Source organism: Enoplosus armatus, chromosome 6 (assembly GCF_043641665.1).
Source record: "Enoplosus armatus isolate fEnoArm2 chromosome 6, fEnoArm2.hap1, whole genome shotgun sequence".
Taxonomy (NCBI): domain Eukaryota; kingdom Metazoa; phylum Chordata; class Actinopteri; order Centrarchiformes; family Enoplosidae; genus Enoplosus; species Enoplosus armatus.
In genome coordinates, this window is record NC_092185.1 from 14,203,349 (window position 1) to 14,226,656 (window position 23,308).

Below are 23,308 nucleotides of genomic sequence, written 5' to 3' on the forward strand. Positions count from 1 at the left end.
AAGTTCTTTACTTATAATTTTCCATTGCATGTTTTTGTGTCACTTCGCCAACTCATACCCTTATTGATACTTGACTGTACATACATCAAATCATTGCCATTATACTATGTTTTAAGTGTACCCTGATTATTTATTTGAAATATTAAATATCACACCAGGATCAAAGTGTAGATTCATCAACCAGAATGGATGATTTTTTTTAACGCAAAACAATAAAAACAATCTTTATTTTCAGTCATTGTTCTGTACAGGGTGAATGCCATGAAAACTAAATATTTAGCACTTAGTGATTATGTGAAATTGATGCGCTCAAACAATTCAACACTTAAGAGTTAAGAATCACAGTCAGAAACCATAACAGCGTACCTAAATATGTCAAATACACAACACGTAGAAACAGCCTAATTTAGCTTTGTTGCAAGGCTTGGTCAATTCTTACCTGAAAAAAAAGACCAAACCACAAAAAAAGTAATAATTAAACAAACACTAATAATGATTGTGCTACAAATGTAAAAAGTCAAGATTGTAAGGAAAAAGACAAAATATACATCATGTAAAAAAAAAAAAAAAAAAAACAGGTTACAATACAATTTACAATAAAAATAGTCTATACAGTACACCTGCCTAAATATTGGCATTATTGTAACTCTATCCATTCACTGAACAATAATTTAGTTTACAAATGAACAAAAAGCATGTCATAAATCAATAATTATTGCTGCTTACAAAGGAGATGAACTGTACCGAGGAAAAATAATAAAATGTAGTATGTTTGAAATAACCATTACGGGTTTCTCCTCACATCTTGTGAGTTTGTCCTTCTGACTTTTTCAGGTCAGACTGTAAATGTTTCGCTTGGAGAACACGTCAGGAAAGAGTTGAAAGTCATTGTTATAATTCCATTCCTTCCAAATGTGCTGTCTGTTGTTGTATCTGTAAGAATTAGAAAAACATGTCATTCCTTTTGCACTGTGCAATAACTAAAACTGATACAGGTGAACCCAGAGACAATGCAGAAACTCAACCAGCACTATGTGACTTTTGTTTTTTTTATGTCCAATTAACACAGTCAGTTTTGGCACTGTGTCGAAAGCAATTGCTCTTAATTATACACTGCCCGGCCCAAAAAAAAGTCGCCACCTGGATTTAACTAAGCAAATAGGTAAGAGCCTTCGATTGGATAATTACTGCAGTGATGAATATGTTTCAGCTGCCAACAACTTATTTAACCCCAGCTGATGCGGTGAGTAGCTTCTCATTTCTTAAACAACCATGTCGGCAGACATATCCTGTGGTCGTGGAAAGGATGTTAATCCGTTTCAGAAGGGTTAAATTATTGGCCTGCATCAAGCAAAGAAAACAACTAAGGAGATTGCTGAATCATCCAACGCATTATTAAAACCTGGAAGGACAGTGGTGAACCATCATCTTCGAGGGAGAAATGTGGTCGGAACAAACTCTTGGATGATCGTGATTGGAGATCACTTAAACGTTTGGTGAAATCATATCGTAAGAAATCAACAGTAGAACTCATGGCTATGTTTAATAGTGAAAGTAAGAGCATTTCCACACGCACAATGCGAAGGGAACTCAAGGGATTGGGACTAAACAGCTGTGTAGCCCTAAGAAAACCACTGATCAGTGAGGCTAATCGGCCACCACAGAGTCCAGACCTCAGCCCCATTGAGAATCTTTGAGATGTGCTGGAGAAGACTTTGCGCAGCGGTCCGACTCTCCCATCATCAATACAAGATCTTGGCAGAAAATTAATGTAACTCTGGACGGAAATAAATGTTGTGACATTGCAGAAGCTTATAGAAACGATGCCATGGCGAATGCGTGCCGTACTCAAAGCTAAAGGCGGTCCAACGAAATATTAGTGTGCAACTTTTTTTGGGACGGGCAGTGTATATTAGAGATGTTTATCAAATCTTGCAAACATCATCTTCAAAATAAAACCACATTGTCATGTGACTCATTGAATGTTATGATTCATGTGTTTATGCAGTAGTGTCTCACCAGTCAAGAAAACAGGGTAACGGGCTGATATGTTCTGGACCTGCAAACGGACCAAACATGCGAGATAGTCAGGCTGATCTCTTGACATGAGGTCACACTCGTGGTAAGGCAACACCTCCAATATTCCAGTTTCTTGGCACCAGTTTAGGAAGTGCTTCTTCTCTTTTGCCTCTGCACTCAATCTGGATGTGGGAGGGGCAGACATAATGTTCAGATAGGCAAGATTTGAACAGAAAGGCTTTTTATAAACTACACAATCAGCATCAGTCTTTTATAACGTTATGGCAAACTCTCTATATGGTAACTGAAAATCTGGGAAAGATTAAACACAAAAGGAGGATATAAGGAGATACATGGGGGCTGATTCAAGGTCAGTTAGAGATGCAGTGGGCAAAGTTACACACTACAAGGTTATACACAGGTATTATTATACGCCAGTTATACTAAAATAGGACTCATGGATGATTATCACCGTAGCAGCTACTTTTCATTTAATTTTCATTTAATGCAGGAACATTCTTTCATTTCTCCATTTTGGACTAATGGAATACTTAAAAGTCTTGGAGGCTGGTTGCACAAACCAGCGCCAGAATCTCCCCGGCGGAGCTTGTTAGGAGGACAGGTCTCTCCTGCCACAAAGTGTTTCCAAACAAGAATTTAGACTTGCAATGGCAGCTCAAAATATCGTTATTCAGTCAAAGCCCGATTTTGCTGAATGGTTCAAATCAGTGCCTCTTATCAATCTCTAATTACAAGGACTAATCATTACTAAGGGACATGAAGTTTGGTCTAATATTCTTATGTATATACACTGAAAGAAACATAACATAGTATATATTCCTACTATTTTATTATGAAAATGTGCTATCCCATTTATGTTGTATTTATGTTTTTATTTATGCTTGGTATCCCTTTTCTCTCTATTTATTGGTTTGTCTTATTTTACTTGTATTAGCTCTTTCTATGTGCCGATTTGTTTTGTTCTATTACCTGTTCATTGATTTATGTTGCATAATGTGTTTTGCTGATGACACAACAGCCGTAGGGCTGATTTCATGTGACAATGAATCAGCCTTTAGAAATAAGGTCATGTCTCTGGTTGACTGGTGCCTTCTCTACAACCTGGAACTGAACTTCTCCAAAACTAAAGAGCTGGTGGTGAACTTTCAGAGAGATAGAGAGGCTCTCCTGCCACTGACCATCAATGGCCTGGAGGTGGAGAGAGTGGAGAGCCTTAAGTTTCTCGCAATGACTATCTTCTCCACTCTGAAATGGGATGACAACTCAATCTGCATCTTCAAAAAAGCCCACCAAAGACTCTTTTTCCTGCGATAGCTCAAAAAGCTTGGGGTGTCCAGAGAGGGGATGCTGCAGTTCTACAGAGCTGTGATGGAAAGTGTTCTCACCTTTTCTGTATATGTGTGGTATGGCAACTCCACAGCTCAGCAGAGGAAGCAGGTGGACAGAATCGTTTTCTCCGACTCAAAAATCATCAGCTGCAAACTCACCCCCATCTCTGACATCAACAAGACCCCCATTCAGTGCAAAGGTCTAAAAATACTACAGGACTCTACACACCACGCCAACCCCCTCCTAATAACTCTCCCTTCAGGAGAAAGACTCAAGGCCATTTAAACTAAAACAGCACCTCAACAGCACTTACTGTAGAACCATACAACAACTAAATGGCTCCCCAATTCTGCACCAGCACTTGATAAAAGCAAAGCACTAACTACTACTGTATTTTAAAGCACCTGATGTTTTATTTTATTTTCTACTGTTAATGTCCTACATCCTTGGATCTATGTAATGTTTTATGGGGTGGGGATTGTGTGTTACGCATCTTCTTACTATGTATCTTGACTGTTATGCTGTCATTGTTGTTGTTTTATCATGAGCACACTGAGGCAAAGTTGTATGGCATTAAAGTCCTGAAGCTTGATATTGGAAAAGTTAACCAGAAAAACTTGAATTACAAAAAAGGCTTTTAGAACACCTGTAACCTGCTAAATAGGCAAGTGAGAAACAAGAGTTTTTCTGTAGTTACTTTTCCAAAGTTGACCCCTACCTCGCATTCTCTTTCAGTCGACGGCTGTCTCTGTAGTGCAACATCCATTTCCACTTGCCTGTTCTGCTTAGTTCTTGCAAGATTTCTGACATTTTTTTCATGTTGCCTTAAAATTAATACAAAGTTGACATTATGAGTTAAACTGGGATTAATTATAAGATGCTTACATAACAAGATCTCAAACAACATAAAGCTGGTACTGGTTAAAAGTGCACATACAAAGGCTGAGGGGCTCCAGTGCTGCTCTGTCAATCATTATAAAACCACCCCTTGTGAAGAGCTCTTGATGGGTGAGATTCACAACATCATCTGGTTCGTCAATTCCAGCAAACTGCACACCTGGTGACTTCTTTAGCTCGAGCAAATGTGGGACCTGAGATAGCAGAGAGCAGAGTCATTACCTTCCTGATTATCTATGGCAAAATGTCATGATCTTTTCAAAAGCTGATCAATACCTCACAAATGTGCCCTGCAATGTCTTCATTCCTGAGGATGATGAGTAGAGATGAAGAACTATCCTCACCAAGGAAGAACTCAGATGGCTGTACAGCAGTATGACCCTCTGCCTCCAACTGTGCCTTTTGAAAATCAAGGAGAAATCCCACCAATCTTTAAAAAACATTCACCATTAGCAAGTCTTACACTGCTATGACATTAACAAATGAGTCCCTTGTCCTGACTTGCTATAATATGCAGTATTTGGGGACTACAGATGCGTACATGGGTTATTAAATGGCTGTATGATATCCTTGAATTCAGCATTCTTTTGATATGATCTTAACATCTATTCAATTACCTCTTAATATCAACCAACACCTCAATAACTGGTACAATAAATGTAGAGAGACATTACTTAAGTATGGAAATGATCTATGTATGGAAATGACTCAGTCTTGGCTTAGGCAGTGACTATCGGGATCATAACCTCTTTTAAAATCCTCTTGGGAATATTTTTTTAAATGTTACTTCACCCAAAATGTATGTTGTGGTTATGAAACATTCACCCCTGTAGGATTGAAAAAGAGCAGAAAAATGTTTGTATGTATGTGCGCCGCAATTAAGGACAGAGGCTGTGATTAGTTTGGATTCAAAGCAGTCAAGACAGATTTCAATAGTGACAACATTTCAAGGTGTAAAAATCACGACCATAGAATCATCTCTCCTGCCACTCATGCATATACTCAGTGTTACAGTGGTGGTTTCACCTAAATATGGCTAAAGACATTGCTTCCGTGCTTATGTACAACCCTGTCAACCAAGGAAGCAAGTGCGTGCATTAGAACAGGAAGTCAGTCCTGTCCAACTGAATTCAAATTTAGCCATCCTTTTTGTAGTAAAAAAAATAATGTCAGTATTGTCAATAGTTCTTTTTTATTAAAAGGAAGAAAGAAAGTTTTTTTGGGAAATATCAGAAATGCTCCTTTTCATGTCAGTGGTTCAACTGGGCGTGTTGGTGTCTGTGTTTGAATGGCAGAAGCTGGCAGGCTGAGCACCAGCAGGGGAACAAGAGGCATGGTACTGAAGAGTACGGACACCAGCATCTAAATGGACAGAAGTTATATTGGCAGGTACATTTACATGTTGTTTAATGTGCTGCAATTTGCAATCTAGCCTGCAAAGTGAAGTTAGCAGTGCACTCGCCACAATGTTTGTTTGGTGGTTCGTTCAATAAGGTGCAGGACAAAATGTGTGTTCATGATTGTAAGTTGTTCAAATTCTGTGGCTCTTGTGATGTGTAGCACGCTGCTGTCTGCCTGTTGGTCATAGTAACCATTTACCAATGATAGAACGGTGACGTCACTGCTTTATGCAAATATGGTTTAAAATAAAGCTATTTGATTAGCTGCATGGAAACACGTTCTCCGTCTACACAGATGCAGAACTAACGGTATTCCAACAAATTAATGCAAAGATAGAGATGAAACCAAAAAATATTAAGTTCTCTTTTGGTTCTCAAAGGAGAACACAGGACATGCGATTTACAGAACAGATATGTGTACTATAGCAGCATTTCCATTGGACTTTAACAATTGTTTATTCTTGACCTACAAAACAACATGTTCAACTTTGCCAATTTCAAGGTCAAGAGGGAACTTTCAGTTGAGGGGTCCTAAAATTGCTCAGAAAAAATGGAAATGTGTACATCTAAATTTCCATGACAACTGGGCAACTCCATCTGATGATGACGCTCTAGAACAGCAACACATAGAGATATACCTTACAAACAATACTGAGCTACTGTGAACTGTGTATAGTTTTGGGATAGTGTGTGAGGACTGGGATAGAGGCAGTGAATTTAGCCATATTTTACAGAAATATTACCGTGGGAACATAATGATCATACAGATGGACTTCAGAGAAATTGCTTATCCTGCAGAAGTAGACTTACAGGTTTGCATGGATATTTTGATACATTTGACCTCTATGAAAACTTGCAGTGAATCCAAGCAGACCACAACCTCCGATCTCCATTAAAGAGCAATTTGTACTGGCACCTTTTGTACAAGGGATGAGTGCTTCATTGTAAAAAATAAATAAATAAATTATGGGTGCCATATCACTTTAATTAGTTCAGGAATGCAGGCTAAAAACAGTATAATTAATATATAGTTAATAGAAATAGTGCATTGGAAATTTGTTGAAAACAAACTTACCTTGGTTTCCTCAAAGAAGGCATCATCTGACGTCACTAATATGTAGAATCTGTACTTTGTTTTACAGGATTTCTTCACAACTGAATTCAGATTACTGCGAAAACTCTCATCCATCTCTCTCTTCATTTGATCACAGAAGTCAAAATGGTTACTAGTCTTAGTCTTTGGGTAACCTCGATCCATTCTGAAGTGCTTCTGTCTTGATGGGACCTTTTTGATAGCACAAACATCATTCATCATTGCTTCGTACACCCTGGCACATTCTGCAGTCATGCCAGAAACCCCAGCATGTTCCATTTGGTTGCCTGTTTGAGATAATTTTTGAAGATGCAAAGTCTTTTCTTCCTCTGTGGTGTCTGCCAGGTCTTTCCTGTCTGACATGTCAACCTTGATTTTTTGTCCAACAAGTGATGGTGCATCCAAGTGATCCACTGAATCCTCCTGCTCTTCTAGACTGGAGAAGTGCACAGTCACAGGACTGGAGCAAGACCAATTCAATTGGTCATGTGCGTCCGGTTGGCAGATGGATCCAATCTTACTCCTTTTCAAAAGCTGTTTCATTTGTTCTGAGAAGATAAGGCACTCCTGTTCCATTGACGCCTGAGTGACGTCATCTTGTAGGAACCTCTGAGAAAGCTGCTCTAGAAAAGAATAAGATTTCTTCCGGCTGGTGTTATAGACTGTACATGTAAGTGAGCTTGGAGGTCCAAGGAAGAGACTGCCATCCATTATGCTATCATCTTTGTAATCCACAACTGATGTTGATGCGTCTGAGCAGTCGTTCTGATCCATCTCAATGCTCTCTTTAGTTGTTTGACCAATTTTCTCAACTAAACCTTGGTTTTTGTCAACAAGTTTAGAGGACGTTTTTGCAAATTCAAAAGAGTGCAAGGGGGGAGATGATGAAGGAATCTTGTTGAATTTTGTAATGTCCCTTCCTTCGTACTGATATGAAGGATCTAGAAGTACAGATTTCACTTCATCTGAGTTAGGTTTTCTGTCATTTGATAACCAACTGCTCTTGAAAGAAAGGTGACTGGCCTGTTGCTTATCATCATTTAATCCTTCAGAATTTCCCTTGAGACTTTCTGTCTTTTTGTCAAATAGCATGGTAGCTGGTGTGATGTATGAGACTATGGGGGTTTTAGTCTGCTTATTGTTTGAAAAAACTGACATTACATAGTTTTCAACTTCTCTGCCTTCAGAGATGCAATCTGCTTGAATTTCATCACTCTTTGATGGTTTCACAGCCATGACAGGACGCTGATTGTATGAGTGTGGTTCATTACTTAAATTTGTTTGTGATGTTTTGTGTCTACCTTGGTCAATATTTGATTTAATGGCTTGCAAACACTCAGTAGAGGGAAATGATCTATGGGGATGACAATAATCTTGTACTACAGAGGTTTCCTCCTTTATTTTATCTGTTCTTTCAAAATAGTGTTGATGAACTGACGTGTCAGTTTTCTTGAGCTGCAACCTAACACCGAGTACTTCCTCTAATTTTGAGAAAGGTGATTTAAGACAGTGACCTGATGATTCTGTGTTCAGTTCTTGTGAGGTAGAGGCTGACACCACTACTGGCTTTGTGTTGCTTATTTTCTTGTCCTTAGAGTCAGCTAAGGTGTGGCTTGTGGCTAAGCAAGTGGGGATATACTTGATGCTGGGGTTAGGGGTTTGATCAAGAGTGTGTTTCATACCAGCTGTTTCAATCTGGCTGGATTTGCCAGTGTGGCTTGATTTAGAGAGGAACTTGTCTATACTTAGAGCTCTTAGAGTTCTTAGTTCAAGATCAGGGCCCAGACCATGATGAGGGTTAGGATCACTGCTAACTGTGGATTGGGGACAATGTTTTCGCTCAAGAAGCATCTCATCCTTTATAAGTGTTGAGCTTCTGCTAAGACATTTCTCAGTCATGTTTTTGCAGGTGTCACTACCACTAAAAGCAGAAGTACTACTACTAGGGCCAACACAAGTTAAGAACTCAAATGGTTTCTCATCCATAGTTGGGGTAGCGCACCGTCCATCAGACTCACTTCCCGAGACCTCTGGCTGGTTGGTTTCATTTACATCAAGAAGTGCTAGTGATATTTTGCCAGCAGACAGTTCCGCCTTTTTACTGTACATTTGAGATGTACTGCATACGTCTGTGGGTAGGGCAGTTTCAGGGATGGTAGTTTCACTGATAAATGGTATTTCTTTCTGGCCCTGAACTTCTTCAACCATGCCTTGTGAGTGTGGGTCATGTGGTTGTACTGTATCCTTTCCGGAGGTGTCTATTCCAATAAACGGAATTACAACCCCACAATAGATCTTTTCCAATCCCTCATTTGTTTCGTCGCTTTTGAGATCTGTTTCTTTAGTCAATGCCACTTCAGCTTCACACCTTTTTATAACCTCACAGTGAGGTGAATGAGACTGATGATGAAACAGTTCTTTTTGAGTTGTGTTATCAGCCTTTTGCTCTCCCTCAATTGATTTGGTATCCTGATCATTACTATTTAGGTTGAACTTTGCCATTACTTTGTTTTGGCTTCCTGTATCAACAGGAAGTATGTCATTTGTCTGGGGAATAGACCCATCTGCATGAGACCCATCTAATGAACAGGTGCTCTCATTAGACATGGGTGATGCTGCCTTCTGATAATGTGCCTTATGTGCTGAACAAATATCATTTTCTGAATGTTGCTCAACTGCAGATTCATTATAAATAGGATCCATTTCTGATGAAGCATGAGGAGCTTTTTCTGAAATGGCATGCTCATCTGTCAATGCACTGCCATTTGCACATAGCCTTCTCAACTGCAAATCATGGCAGGCATCCTCTTTGTTGTCTGCTTGAGTTGGTTGCTCATCCAATGGTGCTTGGTGATTACACTCTGTGATGCAATCCTTCTTTACTGAGTCTGGGCCATCACACATCAAAGGTAATGGTTGATCACTCAAATCACTGTCAGCTTCCACAGATGAAACACAACTATCTTGCTCATCAAGTCCATCTTCTTTTCCAAAGTGATCATCTTTGATTTTTTTACCTTCATGTACTGTACAACAATCCACATCTTCATTAACATTTTCAGCCTTGCCTGGTGAGACTGCTTTAGGTTCCTCACTGGATAACTGGTTCTCTTTTTCCAAAAGATTTCCATTGCAGACTTTACCTGATTCTTTGTTTGTTGAATAATCACCTGTATTAATCATTTTTGGAGAAAGTTCAATATTCCCTTCTTGGTATGTCTTGCCTTCCTCTTTTACTTTCCAATTTCCCCCATCTTTGGATTCAATTTCATCATGCTCAACTGTGTGAATCATATCGCCTGCTTCTTTGTTGGAGTCTACCTCTTGTTTACCATGTTTTTCCAAAAAACCCATCACTGTAGCTTCTGAATTTTCAATGCCATCTTTCATATTTGTCTTCTCATTGTTGCATCCATGAAAGACATGGTCAATTCCTGAAGCAGTCTTTTGATTTTTGGGCGGAATGGATACACGTTCCATCTCTTCCTGTACAGGAATGAATGTTCGATCACCTTTAAAAGATGGTATATCAGTATGCTCCAGGCGGCTGGCTTCTTGCAAAGGGATACAAGTCCTCTTGTTTTCATAGGTGCTTCTGACATCATTCACCTGGACAATCTTTCTGTAGCACTGGCAAAAGAAAGACAAAACAGAATATAAGAATAATATAAACTGTCTTTAATTTGGCTAAAACCATAACTTCTGTTTCTCTCTGGTAATTTAGTTTTTCAATGTTTTGAAAATTTTGTCATGATTCTTCAAGGTTACTTTTACTATTGATGCACCAGCAATTCAAACAATGAATCATGTAAATCACAATTACAAAAGGTTGCTACACGCTTTATATTAAGTTGAATACTAATTAGAAATGTGTGTCGACATCAACAGAAGTATAATGAGGCAAGATAGTTGCTGCCTGCCATGCAGGTGCATCAGTCACAAACAAACCAGAATTGTGGCAAAAGGAAAAGCCACAAAAATCCCCAATCAACTACAAATGTCAAACCCAAGAAAACTGCATTGGGTGTAATTTTGGTACATATTTTGGCATTAAATTTGCCTGCTTTTCTGTCCACTCATTCACTTTGCCTGCCCACCAATTGCAGAGCCCTAATACTGTAAATAGGATGTATGAAGGTATTCCCTCTCAATTGGTTAATTCCCTGTAGCCATCATACAGTACATCAGGAGCAGCATCAACATACCAGAGTGCAATCAAAAATGAACATGACAGACACTGCACTGGGCTCTTGGAACTAAGTACACAAACATCAATACTTCTTCTGGTATATGGTTTATACAGCGCAAACAAAATGGAGAATAGGCGGCATCTTCAGGAAGTTGGCATGGATTTCCATTAGACTTCCCATTAGAGAAGGTAAGATAAAAAAGGTGCTAATGTGACAGATCATTACTGAACATCACCCCTACTTCACTTGCAGACAATATCTCCTTTATATAACTAGGTAAAAGTCTCATTGAGATTATCTCTCATCTAGGGCCAGTTGCATAAACTTAGTTTAAGACTAGTCTTGGTCTTAAATTGTCAGGTTAGACTAGACTAATTAAGCCTGTCTATTGCATAAATATTAACACTTAATTTGAGGTAGGAAAATTAGCCACCCTTCCCCCTGGCTAAGCTGAGGTGAGAGTTTGCTGGTATAGCAACACTGTTTTTGGATTATTGTACCATATTTTTAAACATTTCTTAAAATCTTTGATGGTTCTAATGACCGTTGGATTTATGCTCGTTACCTTTTCAGCTATATTCTCCCATACTTAGTGTCACAAGACATAGCCACTGTATCTGGAATATGGATATGGGGCTCCCTCTTAAAGCCAAGCCTACACAGAAGTCTACACAGAACCACCTAGTAGCTGGGCCTGCCCCCATGCGGCTTTGCCAGTCTGAACCCAGGCAAAGAAGGTGGGCCCTCTTCTGTTCTGGAGTCACCATCCATAAGGAAATGAATAAATGGTCTGGTATATGGTTAGTTGGGTGCAGGCCTTGTCTAACTGAAAACTGGCCAATGAAGCTAGCAATAAGCATGTGGAATGTCACCCCTGTTGGAGAAGGAGCTGAGGCTTGTGCAGGAGGCAGAATGGCACCAACTATACGTAGTTTGGCTAATTTCTATGCTCCTGGATAGAAGTTGGACCCTCCTTGTCTGGAGTCGTCTAGGGTGCTGGCCTTGTGGGTGTGAGGATACTCCCAAGTCCCAGCTGTATGTAGGTTTTGTTTGTGCCTGTCTGCCTAATAGCATTTCAGAGTCTTTATATCAGATGTTGGTAGAAAATGGTAGATTGACAGAGACATGAGGTCCGAGTGAGCCCTGTTCAAAGTCTCCATTTCAGAGACAACTGTTTGGAGCTGCGGCCAAAAGGTCTGAGGTGATGTGCAGAGTGCGAAGCAACTGGCACAAGAGTTTGTGACTCCCATTAAGATGCCTAATACTACATGACAAGCACACAAACCTGGTCCTTAAATTGTTCTATGTTCTAAAGACCATCATGATAAAAACATTAAATGCATAATAGTTTGTCTTTAATGTAATAGTAACATAATAGAACCAAACCTGAGATGTGCTTTCCTCCTGTAGTCCCACGGATGACTTGAGTGTGTTCAATGTTTCACTAGCTTCTTTCTGTTCACCAGCCACAGAAGTCTGTTTTCTGTTGACTTGTGGTTCTGAAGTGACAATATCTGCATTGGAGTCTCTCAATGACAAGTCCAAAATCACAGATCCTTGGTCCAAGACAGAGTTATCTTTTTTGCTGAGATCCAATGCTTTTGAAATCAAAGGGTCTGAAGTGTCTGTTACACTAAGGAAAAGAGCAAATGAATTGGCCTTGAGCTCAGACTGAGCTGGGGCTGATACCATTCCACTGGACATTTCCAAAGAATCCCTTTCTTCTGAACATGGATCTGTACAGTTCGAGTCAACATGAAAGAACCTGTCTGTTGACCTGCTGTAGAAAAGACCTATCCACATGTGGACGATGAGCCGCACCTCTTCATTGGTGTCTTGAATGGAGGAATCCCACGGGCTATCGAAGTGAAATGTAAAAAAAAAAAAACTCTTTCAGTTGAATGATTGATAATCATCTGAACTAAAATTCAACTTTACATCATATTTCTTTCTTAACTAGATACAGTCAGTCAATTATGTGAAATGATACATTTTTTTACTTTGATGTTGAGATTCTTTGTATAAATAATAAACACAATGTACATACCCATGCAAGGCTCGGATGATAGCTCTATCCTTTGACTCACTCGTAAACTTGCTGTCTAGATTAAAATCGTAGTTTTCTTTCCATTGTTTTGTAACTTGGACAGATCCATCCTTGATATCAAAGGTACGGGAGTGCCTGAACTTTCTTCTGCGTACCATGTGTTTACTCAGGTATTCTGGAGTCCTGTGGTTGTGTTCACTTCTGTCTTCCTGACAGACAGAGAGTTGTAGTGTTTTAATTCCATCGCCATACATTTTCTGGTGATGGTGCAGCAGTCTGGTAGAACCACTTAAAGGGGATACCTGGAAGGGTGTACCTGACAAACCCAACAGTAGAGAGGAAGACGGGGGCAATGAGTAAGCATGTTCTTTAGATACCAAACCAACCAATTCACTGCCTCCCACAAGATGGCTTGGTGGAGGAGACTCAAGAGGCTGAAGGGGTCTAGCAGCAGGCTGTCTAAGCAGAGCATGAAGAACTGACTCTTGTTCAGCACTGGTAACATCTTTTGTAAGGTCACACTTCTTCAAACTTGTCTCAGGTTTTCTCTCAAGTGCTGGGTCTGGTTGTGGTGGAACCTGGTCATTACTGGCACTGAGTGCCAAGTCAGCAAGTAAGTTCAAAGCATCTGTAGATGAGCAAGCACTGTTCATTTTTTCCTTAACAGGGTTCCTGACAGAATTATCCCTAGTACACTCTTTGTTTTTGAGTTTTTCACTTGCAAAAGTAGCTGGGGTTTGAAAATGCAACCACCCTGTGAAGACAAAACAGAGGAGAAAAAAGAGAAACTGCATGAAAATAAAAAGTAGCACATTGAAAGCATTTGAATTATATCAATGTATTACTATCAGGAACTTGTCACCAACACGTAAACTATGTCATTGTTTCAAACAACGAGATTGGTTTATTATGCCAATAATGCCACTTTTGGGTGCTGATGCATAGGACTGGCAAAAATGCAGAACAAGCAAGAGCAAAAGCAAACTAAGAACTAGAAATACTTAGCAAAGCGAAGCGATAGCATGCTGAGGACAGCTGAAGAAGTGACAGTGAAGTGAGCCAAGAAAAGGTTCAGTCAGTTTCAATATCATGCACAATACTAAAGAGGTTTTATACATCATACACAAATGCACAACAAGCTTCCCAAATCTCTGAATTTTAAAATATGACTTACATTTTCTTTTTACATGTTCTGCAGAGATGCCTTGATGCTTTTTGAGAGTTTTAATCCTACCCCTTCTTGGAAAAATTGATGGAGGTCTTTGTATGATTTGAGGTTGTTTGTCAAAAATGGTTTGTTCTCGTGTCTCTGATGAATCTTTCCGATGTTGAGTATCCTGACCCCCAGTTTTCTGTATCTTATCTGGTGTCTCTTTAGGGGTCAGGCCTAGAGCATATGCAAAAATAGGGTCAACTGATAGCATCTTTGAAACTTCCTTGACACCCACATTGGTGTCCTGGACACTTGTAATTACATCATTAATCTTCAGCATCCCAGTGTCTGAATCAAATTTGCCCATCTTGAGACAAGGCCCATCGTCTTGGGGAGTATCTGCAGTTGTTTCCTCTGACACAAGGAGACCTGTTTTTCTCTTTCCCCTTAGAAGAACTGATTTTAGTTTACTCAACAGAAAGTCACCCTTGGTTGCAGGCTTTCCTGGGGAGAGGGTATCAGTGTGTTTTTCTTTAACTACTTCTGAGGGAGGAGTGTCTGTGCCATCATTCTCTGAAGAATACTCCCTACTCTCTGGATTCAAAGTCAATGAACCACTGCCATCATCTGACTGTGTCAAAATGCTGTGTTCAGGATTAATGTGACTGACAACAATATTTTGAAGATGGTTCCCCAAATTCTTGGATGTTGTGGCCTCTGTTTTGTCCGCTGCTGTTTCTGGAACAGTGCTAGACTTGTGCTCCATTTCGACTGTGTCAAAAGCATTCACAGGGGCTTCAACCAACATTTTTTCAGGGCACTGTTCATCTTTTTTATATTGAAGTTTGTCCTTTAAAGACTTAACCTGATCAGAAATATCTGCAGAGCCATGAGGAACCAAGATTCTTCCACATTCGCTGATAACCGGCTTTAAGTCCCAGCGCTCCGTTTTCCTTCTCAGAGGACAAGCTTCAAGTTCCATTAAAATTGTGCTTTCCAAGCTCTGCTGTCCAGGGTCTGATTTTTTCTCCTCTACTACTGCTCGGCTAATAGTAGCAGATCTCATTTTTTTATTATTTGATGATAGTTTTCCAAATGTGCGCTTTCGCCTTTGTACTTTCCTCCAATCAATATTTGAGGGATTACTCAACTGTAGGTGGCCTGATAATTCCATGGCCTGGTCTTCCTTTCTCTTCAAGTTGTCATCCTCCACTGGTATTTTGACTGTTTGAAAACTAGGAGTCTCAACACAGGCTTTAGATACGTTTTTCTGACCTTTGGAATGTCCCCTGCGTAGTTTCCTACGTTTTGTTTTTGTGAGATTGGTGACTTCAGGGCAATCCAAAACCTTTTTGGTTTCAACAGTCTCACCATTCAGATAGTTCACTCCGGCTGTTTGTAATTTGGCTGTTGAAAAACCAGTGACAGTTCGCTCTGCCGAAGTGATGCTGACAATCAGCTCTGCTGGAAGGTCATCTGATGTAGAGGGAGTCAGGAGATTTTTTGCCCCCATATCACCATCAGTTTTAATCAGCACAGTCAGGTCTTCGGTAGAAACTCCAGCTTGCAAATCGTCTGGTACAACATTTTGAGGCACAGCTGTTGAGTCAGCTTGTGCTTCAGCACATGTCATACAACTGTCCACAGTCTCAAGATTTACAGGAGATTTCTGACCTGTCAACTGGTCTTCAGATCCCATGCTATGAGGATTGGCTAGTGCCTCCTCAGGAGATGACAGACAGATATAGACATCATCATCAAGGTCTTCTATTCGCTCCTCTTTTCCGTTCACGAGGATTTCTGAAGCCTTGGAGACTGGCAGTTGAAAGGAGACTGGTTTGCTCAGGTATGACTTGAAGCTCTGCCATGCTCTGTTAGTCCACTCCGAGGATGAGTAGAGGTGGTTGTGGTCATCCGGCACATCATACTGATCTGGAAATATGCTGACTTCCCTAGAGGGACTTAATGCCAACCCAGGATTTATCAGTGCTGCATAACTCTGCATATGCTGTGCCAATACTTCACACAGTTCTTCACTTGGATCAATGGGTGTTTTCTCAACTTGGCCCTCTGCATAACTTAGTACCGGTAGAACCCACAGGATTTCAGATGAGATGGCGTGCTTTCTGTGTCCACATTTTGTGTCTGTGATAAATCAAGAAAGATTACTTGTTTAAAAGTGCCACTAAGCAGGGCAAAATTTTATTAAAGTAATGTGAGAAACATATCAAATGAAAATATCCACTGTTAAACACATGCTGTAATCACCTCTCTGCACAACTCGTGAGTCTGGAAACACAAACATGCCTTGCAGGACCTCAGATGCACTGGACACAGTATCTGGAAAAAACCCAAAGATTTGTGGCTGATATGAAGTTGAATTATGTTGTCAACAAAGGTAGAATTCAGCAAGTTTTGTTGTGAGACTGACAACATAGTACATTTTTTGTCAGTTCTCATTTTCATATCTTACCATCAAATGTGAGGAAATGGGAGGTGTGCAACAGGATAAGAAAACCACCATCCTTCAGCGGAATAGTGAGCGCCTGTGCAAACATTAGCAAGTTTCTCAGGTACGGTTTTTGGATGTTGGACCCAGTAAATTTCAACAACATATTATCAGGCAGTGCAAAAAAGAAGACCAACTGTTGTAATGCAATGGAAATTTCAAGCTCTGAAGCTATTAGCTGATCAATTGACTGAAGAAAAATAATTAATGACAATTCGAACAATTAATTAATTGTTCATGTAATTATTTGATGAAAATACCAATAATTTTCTGATTACAATTGTATAGATGTAAAGGTTTGCGTGGTTATCTGTGTTTCTGTGTCAGTATACTAGCATACCTATAAAAATGGGTTTCTGACTGTTAGCCACATTGAATAAAACACACTTTGGGTTCTGATAAATAGTGATGGGTATTTGTGGTTATTTTGGACATTTTATGGAATGAATGACTAAGCCCTAAAGTCTCTGAGAGGTTGACAATAAACAGAAACTCACAATATCTTTCTCCTTGATCTCCCTCAGAAGCAGAGAGAGTGAGTTGGTTTCTTCCGTCTCAAAGGAGACCAACGCATACAGACTGCAGTATAAGCCATCCAGAAAGACTGAAAGATAGCAAAAAAGCCAAAGTCATCAGTGATATGTAAAAAAGAATTCTAGGAATTATGTTGAAATATCCCTTGAAAATAACTCCAGCGTAATAAAGCTATTTTTTTTGAACATTTTCGACCAGCGCACCTTCACCAGAGGAGCAGGTATCAAAGACAGCCCTTGGCAACAGCTGTCTCAGATTTAACATGGAAATGGCTCGGTCAACTTTCACCACTGGTGGCCTTAAATGGAAAAATAAGACAATGCACAGAAAAGTTATACAATCTAAATAATCAAAGTAATTTAAGAATACTGTGTGTTTTCTATGTGCACATTTAACTTACAGTTCTGCAGGGATCAAGGCCCCTGCTGTAGACCTCAGCCCAACACCAAAGAACTGGGAGCCTATTTGAAGCTGACCCCTCCATGGGAAGTAATGACAAACTGGGGAAAAAAAAAATCATCACATGATGTGCACGTTCATAACAGTCTATTTTCAGTAAATTAAATATGGTCATATACAAGTAAAATACACCCATGATTTAAATGGGTATAGGTATACGTTTATTTTATTAACATATTGCTGTGTATTAGTCGATGACATATTCTTTAAACAGTGGCCCAAATGAGCTGTTTTTTGGGCTGAACTAATTTATGACAGTGCTATTGTATTTCTTTTTGACAGCAATATATATGGAGAAACCCTACCAGGTTTGCTATTAATTACATATTACTTACCCAGTTTTTTCTCCTCACTGAAAAGAAAAATCAGGAAACAATCAACATGACTTAAATATTCTCAGTTTGTATAACATGGTATTTGGTCAAGTACATAGTATAACACTCAGAGCAGAGCATGTTTTGTTGTAGAGATACAGTACCTTTTCTCCTGTGGTGCTACAAATGTTGCTTTGGTATCAGTATATGAAAATGATACAACAGCAAAAGGACAGGCAGCGCTGGGAGACTGAGTCGTCTCATTGTTTCCATCATCTAGCAGCTCATACATGTAATACTGCAAGGTCAAAACAAAAGGCACTTGAGCTTTACGTGCACCTACATTTTCTGTGCATTTGTAGCTATATATAACAGTGGGGGGGGGCTATGCTGTATGATTTTTCATCACCAGTCACATGCCTCTTCTTACCTGGGTTCTCTCGAAGGCAAGAAAGGAGCTGGTTTTGGAAGATACTGAGGGCAACTGTTCAGACACATGACAGTCAAACCCCTCAGTGGGTGCAGTAAAATTCTGGGTGTAGTTCTCTAAAACCTTTTTAACTCTACCCTGTTGGTAACAACAAAGGACAATGTTAGTTAATGAAATGTTTTCATTCAATGACCACATACCACAGACAAATATTTTAGTTTTCTTTTCATTACCTTTGTCAGCCTGATAATGGCAATGTATCCCGATTTCCCATGATACCAGCGATTTAGATCCAAACAGTCAGAGTACATTGATATGTAAACACCTGCGAACACCAGGAAACTTTCACTTAAGGTGTGGTCAAGGAGGGTCATTCACTAAGATATGAGAAGTAGCATGCTTAACTCATAAAGTGGCTTTCCAAACACAAGGCCACACCTTGAAAGATGAATGTGTCGCAGTTGTCAAGGACAAACCACATGTGTAACAACCATATGAATGACCTCAACCACTGCAGCTGAACATTCACTCTTAATTCTTCGTTTCCACAAAGCAAATCAGTAAAGTTTATTGATTCCACAAGGAGAAATTGTATTCTCTCTGCAGCAGGAATTATCTCTAATGGCCACTAGTTGCTAGGCTCTTAATAGTTACTTTCACTTCTTCAAATGTATCTTGCTGAGGGTTTTAAAAAATAGCTTCATTTTCTAAAATGTAAGGCTTAAAATAAGAGACATTTGGGATCTTGTTTGCTTGACTGATAGGAGTCCGACATCATGTTGCTGCTTCTTCACTAAAGGCCACATTTATAGGCCTGTTCATGTGTTGCCACAAAGTGTATTTTCTTAAGTGAGGTAAGAGCCAGTTTTGAAAAAAAAAGTTATTTTGAATAGGGCTTCAGACTTCATTAAAATATTAAAAGTACAATTAAAACTGCATTGAAATATCAACGAGGATAGATAAGACACTTGACAGTGAAAGACATTTAGGTAGGTTCTCTCACTCATGGGAAACAATAAAATGCAAATCTGAAAGTAGGAGGCAAAAAAAAGAACTGGTTTGGCCGGTTTGGTGTGTCTTTTATGCTACCTTTTATGTTACCTCACCAACGGTGTGCTGTCGAAGTGAAGAAAGTTACAAAATACTAACAGTATGACCTTCCCAAATGTCTCTTTAAGGCACTAACAAATGCAGCCCTAATGTTTAGAATGCATCATAGACTGTATATAAAGTGCTGGTGTCTGTTATGAGAAGGTATTTGAGGAAATCCGTTATAGTACCACTGCAATGTGCACAGGAACTAAAACAGATCAAAAACAAGCATGGCTGTGAAGTAAAACACTGATATATTCAATTACATGTGACACAGTGGGACTCTTGTTTTCACGTGCCACTCCAGTGCAGTTTCTTACTACTGTTCACAGAAAAACAGCCCCATAAAAAGGGACTTTAACCAATATTCACATGTGATAACCTCCACATTTATCACAGCCTAGAGTGGGGAGGGGGATAACAGAAGAAATAATTTCGAACTTTAAGTTATAAAGAAAAACTGAAATTTAAGGATACATGTCACAGATAAATGAGACCCTGTTACACTGTACAGTGAAACAGACAATAAATTATGAATTCATTGTCTTTCTGCCTCCGGCAAACTTATACTGAACTGCTGTGCACCAACTTATAGTTTCTGTTTCACAACAGAAGTTCCTCCACTTTCATTTGTATGTATTTCATGTACTGAACTTGCTTTCACTTTCAGAGGCAGGAGAGCACCAGACACTCAACATGGAATATTCTACATCTGCACTACAAATATAATGGACAGGCTGCATGCATGGACAATGAGTGGACAATGAGAAAGGCTTAATGTAATTTAACCAAGTAACCAGTAAGTATATCTAAGTTATATGGTTGTGTACAAATCTTAACTGGGTGTTTTCTGCATTGAAATATGACCTCTAGTGTGTTCATGGCTGAGCTGTACTTACTAAAATGTCACTGTGATCTCACTACTGGTTTGGCATAGCGGCAGTATGAGGGAAAAGAAAAAAAAAAAACTCATCATAATTTACCATTCAAAGGATCTCCCAGAGTTGTGCATGTGCTGTTTCCAGTGAGCACACCAGTTTCTCCAAGTGCATTAGCCTTTAAATAAATACAAATATCAACATAAGCAAGATCAGAAGATTTGTATTTTTAACATGCATTTACTCAGGTGTGGTCGTGTTTCAAGTCTTCACCTTGTTGACATCATCAAACAGCAAAAACCCATAGGATTCCTTCAGATCCTCCTCTGAATATCCTACTTCTCTTCTCTTTGCTCGGAAAGCATTGTACTGATAGAAAAGAAAGTAAGAAATCAGTTTGATAGCTGTCAAATGTCGTTTTAATTTCGTGTTTGCTGTTCATCTCAGAGCACTAAAGGGCAATTCCTATTTTCATGCATTCACTTTATTCTTTGCCCTGGTTTTCTTATATAAAAATGATACAATATATAAAGTTAAGTCTCCTAGTAGTCACTGCTAAAGCTTAAAAGCTACAGCAAACAAAACAAGGGACTATTATACAAATTATTTACGTTTATGTCATCAAACCCTATGCAACAATTGATTAAATGTGAACGTGTGGTGTGTTGTGAATTTGAGTTTAACCAGTACGTGTGGCATAATGTTTAATGACATCTAAATGGTGGGCATGAGGAGTAACATTTGGACTGACCTTTTCTTCCAATGCGGGATTCTTTATCAAGACAGCGGACTTATACCTGAAGGACTGCTGTGACTCTTCATACAAGTACGCACTTTTAAGTGGAGACAAAATATTGCTTTGGAAGACGTCAGAACCTGCTGACACGGGTATCAAAACACCTAAAAGTGGACAAAAATGCAAACATGAGCAGAACATACAAGCAAGAACGCGAAATTGCAGCAAATTTCGGTTCCGCTCTCTACTAGGAAAAACTTTCCGAGTTAGGCTATTTCACAAGCCTGGGGCTGTTTGTACTGTGAGAGACGACACGCGTCCCTATAATACGTCTAGTAATATAAAAACAGAAGATTTTTTATCTCAAGTGTAGTGATGAGGGGTAGTGGGAAATATCCGACCCACATCTCTTGTTGATCTTAAAGTGAAAGTTACACGAGGGAGAAAAAAGCTCATCACCTTTACTCGAGGCATCACCATTCCCACTTTCCATTGCTGAGCACTTATGAAATCTGTCGTTCTCCCTTTGCCCTTCGTTGAAAACAGTTGTCTCTGGTTTTAAACATTACATCAGAATCATAAAGTCCCATGTGTCCTGTATCCAATAAGCCTTTCAAAGTAACTTGAGCTTTCTCCGCAGTTTCAACACACATATTAATGCGACAACCAGGAAGTTAAAAAATAACCGACAGTCCAAACGCGTAGAAACGAAAACATCCACATGAATCCAAGGTTTCACATGTAATTATTCCATTTAATTATGAAAGCTCTTCAGTCGCCATGCCGGAGCGAACGACGCGTATCCACTCCGTATCGAAAAAGAAACAGAAACCTATCGAGGCGAAAGCATCCATCTTGAAAATGTACACCAAACTGTGGCGGTGGAGAGGCAGTTGTTGGAGCTTCGCCGAAGCTAGTCTGCGCCTGCGGTTCACTTCTCCTGCCTGTGTCTGTTTTCCTGTTTCCAGTGAAAAATTAATGATTGCCCACTGTAAACGAACTGGCATGGTCAAACCTGTGTTTCTATCATCCTAACTGCGACACAGCCTATCAGTGTTAGGAAGGTTATAAGAGTGTAGTGTGGTTTAGTGTAACTATACAGACAGTAGGGGAAGTTGGGGATCCGTGCTAACATGTATTTAGCATATTACCCATGAAATTCAGCTACTCAGACTGAACTGCGGAGGTTGTGCAGTTTTGCCAGCAGGCTGCACCAAACTTAAGATCCAACTTTTATTTCTGCTGGCGTTATAATTTAAGGTTTAGTATTTGTGTAAATAAACCAGTATTTCTGATTTACAAACCATTCTGCCTCTGTGAGTTAGTAGTTTCAACAAAGTCATTCAAAGTGCTGACCAACCTGATGTGAGGTTAATGATATTTTTAAGCTCCATCAAACAATATTTTTGATGTTGACCTTGAATTGTTGTGTAATATGAAATGGTTACTAGAAGTGTCGAACCAGCTGAGACTGAATTAGCTGCCAATTATTCAGCTCTAAGCTGCTTTAAGACACTTCTACCTCATGCTTTTAGTCTGTGGTGTCATATATAACTTCTTTGGTTGTGGCCTGTGGCTCGCACGGACAAAACTTCCAATCTATGGTTTTTGGGAGATACAAAATACAAAATGTATGGAGCCCCCAAAGGGTCACGGTAGGAATACCTGCCTTTATGAGTACTGTCTGCTGTGGAAACACAAAATAGATCTCGGGTTTAGGGACATGAAGATACGGGATTCACTTTAAGGGATTATACTTAAAGTGTTCGATGGAAACTCGGCGTTAGTGTGTTGGTCCAGTCCAGCTATGACAGGTCCTCTTTGACCCAGACTGACGCCGTCAGACCAGAACTTACAATTCGAAATTTACTTGCACATGTTATTGTATAGACTCTAGACAACTACAATGTCTGACTGGAATGCACTCTACCTTTGAACTTCTGTGCTTTTTTGGTTGCCAGATATGTAACACAAACAAATGTAGGCAGCATTATGTAGCTGGGCAACTAGAATTACCAGATGTGGAACAACAGGAAAAGATCAATGCTGCAGAAAGACAATACTATAATCACAACACCCACCTCCTCTACAGTGATGCTTGCTATGGAGACTACATAGACACAAGGAAGGACCAGGCCAAGTCAAAAATACATAAAACCTATATTTTTAATATAGTTGTGGTACAATAGGTGACCTCTCTCGACAAT

The 23,308-nt window shown here is 39.5% G+C and overlaps 1 protein-coding gene across 1 annotated transcript; it reads right to left on the reverse strand.

Moving 5' to 3' along the window:
* Positions 1–558: 558 nt before the first annotated feature.
* On the reverse strand, positions 559–21,668 carry tasor2 (transcription activation suppressor family member 2). Its single transcript, XM_070907037.1, has 26 exons — positions 21,561–21,668; positions 21,117–21,265; positions 20,639–20,734; positions 20,471–20,543; positions 18,629–18,720; positions 18,396–18,533; positions 18,130–18,263; positions 17,987–18,003; positions 17,593–17,692; positions 17,396–17,490; positions 17,156–17,262; positions 16,623–16,695; positions 16,418–16,489; positions 15,824–16,294; positions 15,521–15,625; positions 15,301–15,373; positions 15,015–15,102; positions 13,383–13,649; positions 12,997–13,205; positions 12,680–12,807; positions 6,742–8,573; positions 4,543–4,665; positions 4,307–4,460; positions 4,088–4,193; positions 2,020–2,201; positions 559–933 (listed from the first exon to the last, which is right to left on the reverse strand). The coding sequence occupies exons 1-26, from the start codon at positions 21,592–21,594 to the stop codon at positions 836–838; spliced, it is 5,016 nt and encodes a 1,671-aa protein (XP_070763138.1). The 5' UTR covers positions 21,595–21,668; the 3' UTR covers positions 559–835.
* Positions 21,669–23,308: the final 1,640 nt, after the last annotated feature.